Source organism: Simochromis diagramma, unplaced genomic scaffold, assembly GCF_900408965.1.
Source record: "Simochromis diagramma unplaced genomic scaffold, fSimDia1.1 OVJJ01000487.1, whole genome shotgun sequence".
Classification (NCBI taxonomy): domain Eukaryota; kingdom Metazoa; phylum Chordata; class Actinopteri; order Cichliformes; family Cichlidae; genus Simochromis; species Simochromis diagramma.
The window spans coordinates 1440699-1447114 of record NW_024387305.1 but is presented as its reverse complement, the minus strand read 5'-3'; the positions used below and the strand labels follow the sequence as shown (position 1 = coordinate 1447114).

Here is a 6416-nt window from a genome sequence, read left to right as displayed (position 1 = left end):
TGCTGCAGGCAATAAAAAAACATTAAAAACACATGAAAAGGGCATACTTTTACAGGAAAGCACAGCTCTAAATTGCAAAAACAACTACATGATGTTTTTGTTAACAAGTTTAGCTGAAAAAGAGGAAAATGAATACTTATAATGCTCATACTTCACTAAGCTTTAATTAGTCAGACAAAAGAAAGCAGTAAAAGGTTAATGAAATGATAGTTGCACCTCTATTTCAGACATTTTGTATGGTTGTCGTTTAATAGGCTGGATTTAGTAAGGTGCACATTTGTGTTGCACTCGTATTTCTGGATGTTATGGTTGATACCCTTCCTCCAAAACACTTCATCTTTTTTTGGCCGTGTGGGACCCTTTCGTTTTATTTTGTGCAGTGAGCTGTAGGGTCATCCCTTTAAAGCGTCTGCCTCTGTGTCCTTTCAATGGTCACTGAACACGAAGTGGAACCTGAAAATAATGAAAGGACAGGTGTAGGTGCAGGCAGAGGACACTCTGTGAGTAATGGCTGAATCAAACTCACCGCAGTTGTAATCGGGGTGTCGTGTTTACAAGGGCCGCGGGAGGAGTCACACAGTCGAGTCAGAGCTGTGGGCGTGTTTTCTTGCCATCGCGCCGCGCCGGTGTCCATATATGGTTCGTGACGTCTTGCTCCGGAGGTTCCATTCACATAAAACTGATCGGCAGGAATCCCCTTGGAGGAAATGTAGGCACTGGCGCGGGCACTTCTCTCGCCCGTATTCAGGAGTAATCAGTTGAATTTTTTAGGCAATAAAAACAAGTCCAACAAATCAAAATGAAGGTCTCTAGCATAGACTGCCGGCGTCTGAGGAAAATCATCAGGAAGGAGTATGGAAGCTGCCTTATTGTGGACTGTCGACCTTATTTTTCATTCACGAACTCTAATATCAAAGGCTCAGTCAATGTTAATCTTAACTCAGTGGTAGTCCGGAGATCCCGAGGAGGACCGGTGCCCCTGCAGTTTGTCATCCCGGATGAGAGAGCTCTGTTTAGGCTTCGGGAAGGGAGCATTTCGGCTATAGTAGCGCTGGATGACCGGACGTCCCACTGGCAAAAACTGAAAAAGGACAGCGTAGCTCAAATAGTAATAAACACCCTGTCACATCTTGCGAGCGGGGCCAACGTCTGTTTCTTGAAAGGTGAGAGATTTGGCGAGATGAATTATTTTAATATAGACAAAAAGAAAAGTCGGAAAGTTGTTTTTTTTTTTTTACTAAATAGACCTTTTAAAAAAGCCATTAAGGCAACTCAGTTTTATATTTGTTTGTTTTTATCATTTAATCTATTTTATTTTATTTCATAAGAGTTTTGAATTCGTCCATATTTTTATTTGTGGGGATATAAATTCAGAGTCAGTTTTATATCTTTCATGGCTTTGTATGTTGTTGTGGCACAGACTTAAAGATGAAATCTTTTTTATTATTATGACAAATTGTAAATATTGTTTGTTATAATCTAAAATGTATCCTTATAATTGACTAAATGAAATATTAAGAAGTTATTGTGATTTTATTTCAAAAGGAGACGAAAGGGCAGAAAGAAACCTTTAATATTTAATCTTAGTCTATTTTTTCCCTGATAACACTGGTACTGTTCGGGGCAGTTCTTCGCCCCCTTTTGCCTGTGTTAAGAGTAGCCGACATTTTCTTTTACTTCTTGGACATACTGTAGATGTCCTGCGTGCGTCAGTGGAGCGGATGAGTCAGTGCGAGAGAAACGCCAGCAAATTGGTGGTGCAATTGCTTTCGTTGATAAAACGAAGAATTTCACCCCTCCCTATCCGCACTACCTCTTTAGGCTAAACAAATCCCCCGGGGTTTGTGTTTAAACACATCCATCTCCGTCTGTCACTTGTGCGTCCTCAGAATGTTGGCCTAAATCGATTACCGGTCCTTCGGTGCGGGCTCCTGTAATTAATTACGCGTCTGTAATCAGGTTATAGAGGTTATAATCCGGTGCTAAGTCTGTTTCATAAACGCTGCCATTTCACAAGATTTGTGGTGTTGGTCGGAGGAGGCAGAATTATTGTAAGCTCATTTATTAAAAGTGTGTTTGTTTGTTTTTGGCTTTTTTTTTTTTGACTGCTTCTCTCAGGAGGATTCGAGAATTTCCACTCTCAATACCCTGAACTTTGCACTGAGGTGAAAACCATTGACCAGAGCGGAAGTGAAACCGAGAAAAGAGTCAGCAACCACAGCGAGAAGCTTTCACACCACAAACCAGATTATGATCAGGTATGGAAACACCCTTTAGCTTACAATGCAGTACTTCCCACCATCTCTCCTACAGGACCACGGGGCACAAAGCCACTGCCAGTTTTTTTTTAAACTTAATCTAAAAAGATACATACACACAGGCACGCTCAACGCATGCTGACATCAGAGAATTTTATTTTTGGCACATCAAAACATTTTCTCAACTTACATATGATATTATATGACCTTCGCTGCTCCCCGGTCTTTTTATAAAGACAGCATGATGCCCAGCTGATATCAGGACACCCCATAGAAAAGACAGCCTTTCATCCCTGACCTTTCTGCTATTATTTCCACTGACCAAATAGAAAACATGTGGCTAGTTTAGATTTCAAAGAACACTGTTGTGCCTGGTTGATGCATTATGGGCTCTTTCAATACCGGGGAATTCCTCTAGCATCCTGCGTCCATTTTGTCTGCAAATGACTGTAATGATCGGCTGGCAGGTGTTTGGATGTTCCTGCTTGGACAATGGTTGTGTCATAGCAGATGGATAAATCTGGCGATCGAAGCTGTGTGTCGTGAGCTTGACTCATGTCTCCGCTTTCTCCCTCTTTTCCTTCCTCAGGGTAAACCAGTAGAGATCCTGCCTTTCCTCTACCTCGGTAGTGCCTACCATGCCTCCAGACAGGATTATCTCAGCGACCTTCACATCACAGCCTTGCTCAACGTGTCACGCAGGGACCTGCAGCCGGCCAAGGGCCACTATGACTACAAGTGGATCCCTGTGGAGGACAGCCACATGGCCGACATCAGCTCCCACTTCCAGGAGGCAATAGAGTTTATAGGTGAGTTGAGGAGAGTAAATGCATTTAACTGTTGATTTCTGCTTCACAGGGTTTGCCTTGAGATGTTTTGCTATCTTAGAATACGGCTGACTCACTAATACTCAAACCAGCTAGGAAAGGGAATAAATAGACCAACATTAGATGGATGCTTTTCCGGCCACAAGATCAGCCTCGGTCTATATGTATTTATAATCCAGCTTCACCCCAAGGAGTCTCAAAAATACCCACGCTGAGTGAGCGAGATATCTATACATGGATGCATTTATTTTTGAAATGCGTCTTTGTCTTCAAATAGCCTCCTTTTATCAGTGCCGCTCACCTGCTGCCATTCACAAATAGAGGGCTATAAGAAACCCGGCTGTAATCAGTTTAAGTTAATCGCCAGCCTTCAATCCCCCACCAACATATACTGCCTGTCTGCTTTCATTCAGGATTTGCTCACTTCCCCCGTTCCCTTCCGACCTCCCCCCCTTCTTTCCTTGAAAAAGACAATCCCATGCTGGCCAAATCACATGGTGCCGGGTGTGGCCAGTCAGTGTGACAACTGGGTGAGCTGTACGTGTTTAGTAATGACCGGGTGTAGGAGGCCGGGGTCTGGCTGGCACACACACATACGTGCATGCATGCACAACAGCATTGTTTATGATGGTTGGGTGGAGGATTAATGACAGCTACACAATGAGGGAGGACATCAGTTTTTTTGTTAGCAAGAGGGACTCATTGGTGGACCTGTGGCCAGCAGGGCAGCAAATGTGTTACAGAGGAAAAGAGAGTGCGTGGGAGGGAGAGAGGTGTCGGATAATAGCAGCAACAGCAAAAGATGTACAAAATGTGCTGGCGGCTATTTATATCCAGGCATAACCAAGGACAAAGCTTACCCACAAGCAGCTTGGCTGACCTGTATTAGCTGGATAGTATTGTGCATTGTTTGGGGATGCAGCCTACATTTAGGGTGTGTTTAAATATCTTGTCCATTACATAAGGCAGTTTTAGCCTACATTCAAAGAGGGCCTCAACATTTCATCAGGCACGCTAACTGATTAGACACGGAGTACAAACAGATCCTCTGGGCTGCTGGTCTCATAAAATCAATCAATAAATCGGAAACCCTTCCGACCAAGCGGGTGATGTAAACCGGAGAGGAGAAAATAAATATTATTGACCTCGTGGATGAAAACAGCAGTTGAAGCATGCCATGACATCTCCAGCCAAAGGACGGTAATTAAAACACCCACTGCTGCTGCTGCCCCGCTCTCATAGCACCCTCCTCTCCAGATGAAGGTTCATTATTCATTCATGTGGTTTTATCGGGAATCAGAGCAGTCAGAAATCAGTCATTCTCCTTCATAAACGCACAGAAGTGGCCCTTAATGTTTCTGCTTAGTGGACGAGGTGATGTGTAGGTGTCGTTACCGGCTCGTGGAACTAAGTGTCAATATGTAGATCAGACTTAGATGCGAGACAGAAAAGAAGACATGTGGGTGTTTGCTTCTAAGAATTCTTGAAACGTGTTGCGAAGGACATTTAGACAGATGTGTGAAAGTGAACTGGTGTGTAGGCCTTAAAACATACTGACGAGTGTGTAGGAGCGAGGCGGCTCCAAATTAGAATACACTTCTCTCTGCCACAGCGAACACCACATCAGCACCCAGCACCCCCACAGTGGTGCAGCAGAAAACAAATCACATGTACAGCTGCACTCTGTGACTAAGTCAAGCCTCCCACGTGCCTCTGTGTGTGCCACTTACAGTAGCAAATGACGTGTGCTCATTTCTTTCTACAAAATAAATGTGGCAAACTAGATGTTCATGAGAAAGAAAGAGAGATAAAATATTTGGGGAAAAGTGTTCCTATAATATAGTGAGAGTGATCGACTAGACAATAATAGCCCAGTTAAATTTATTTCCTGTTCCAAACTCCTGATTTGAAATCAGTTTGATGTGTGGTTTTCTTATGCTGTGACAAATTTGCTGATGATTAAAGAAAGAGAAATATGTCACTGTCTCACCAGATTCCTTCCTTTTTCTTCCAGATCATGTGAAGCAATCAGGGGGGAAGGTCCTGGTACACTGCGAAGCAGGCATCTCTCGCTCACCTACCATCTGCATGGCCTACATCATGAGGACCCAGCAGCTGCGGCTTGATGCAGCCTTCGACATCATCAAGCAGCGCCGGGCAGTCATCTCACCAAACTTCAGTTTCATGGGTCAGCTGCTTCAGTTTGAGTCCGAGGTGCTGTCCAATGCACCGGTTCATGCTGCCACACCTGAACCGGCTACGCCCTGTGTCTCGGGGTCCGCTTCCTTTTTTGCCAATGACTTTGCCACTACCTTCAACACCAAAAACTTTGAGCCGTCTGTGTTCACCCTCCCTACCTCTTGCCTGCAGTCCCCAGTCCACCACCAGTTCAAACTGAGCCCAATAACTGCACTGCCTTAAAATAAACTGTGACTGCTTGTAGTCTTACTTGAAAATATAAAAATCAACGCTCTCTCTGTGTGCCTCCGGCAGAGCAGATAGACTGGAGATCAGCCACAGACATAAAGAAGAGTCAAAGACAACTGTATTCATAATAGGACTTGAAGCCTATGAAATCCATGGGCTACAGACACTGATGCTTTTTTCCTGTCTTCTGAACTGCAGCGATGAAACAACACAGCACAGTGATAAACTGCAATATACATGCCTTAGGTTGATATTGTGATTCATTTGCCTACTCACAAACATGGTCAGGCATTTAAACCTAATTTATTTGAAAATGATGGTCCGTTTTTTCAATAATGTGGATACAAATATGTGTTTAATAAATGTTTTCACTGCAAAAAACATTGTTGCCGTGTAATCTTTTATTGTGCATGTGGCAAATGCCCTTTTTCATTCAAGCCAACATAAACATGTTCATAAAAACAAGACAAAGGAATGACCAATATTTATGGGTTTAGATAATAAATCCTGTCTAGACAGGCATAAATGCAGCAGTAGAGGCAATAGTGACACCTACAGTGGCTTAGAGCTGGCCCTTGTGACTAGAGGTATATTTAGATCAGAAGCCTTGCATGTATTTCGTACCTATAGTCGCCTTCCACACAGCCGTATTTTTTATGCATAATCTATGAAAGCGATGAAACATGTCGCTTTCATAGAAAACTTAAACCAATTTTAATCAGAATTTTGAGACATCAACTACTAGAAAATAATTACAGTCAAAATTCCTGTTAGAAAACTGTCTGCACTGTTATTTAAAGACACTATAAATAATTTTGATAATCATTAATACAATAATGTTGATCATTATTAGCACAGTCATTATGATGATTTTTTTTTTATTTATTTTTTTACCGCTTTTAGT

At 42.7% G+C, this 6416-nt stretch overlaps 1 protein-coding gene across 1 annotated transcript; it reads left to right on the top strand.

Moving 5' to 3' along the window:
• The first annotated feature begins 685 nt into the window (after window positions 1-685).
• dusp5 (dual specificity phosphatase 5) lies at window positions 686-5895 on the top strand. Its single transcript, XM_040004491.1, has 4 exons — window positions 686-1163; window positions 2119-2258; window positions 2848-3067; window positions 5100-5895. Exons 1-4 carry the CDS (start codon window positions 800-802, stop codon window positions 5504-5506), a joined length of 1131 nt encoding a protein of 376 aa, XP_039860425.1. The 5' UTR covers window positions 686-799; the 3' UTR covers window positions 5507-5895.
• The last annotated feature ends 521 nt before the right edge of the window (window positions 5896-6416 follow it).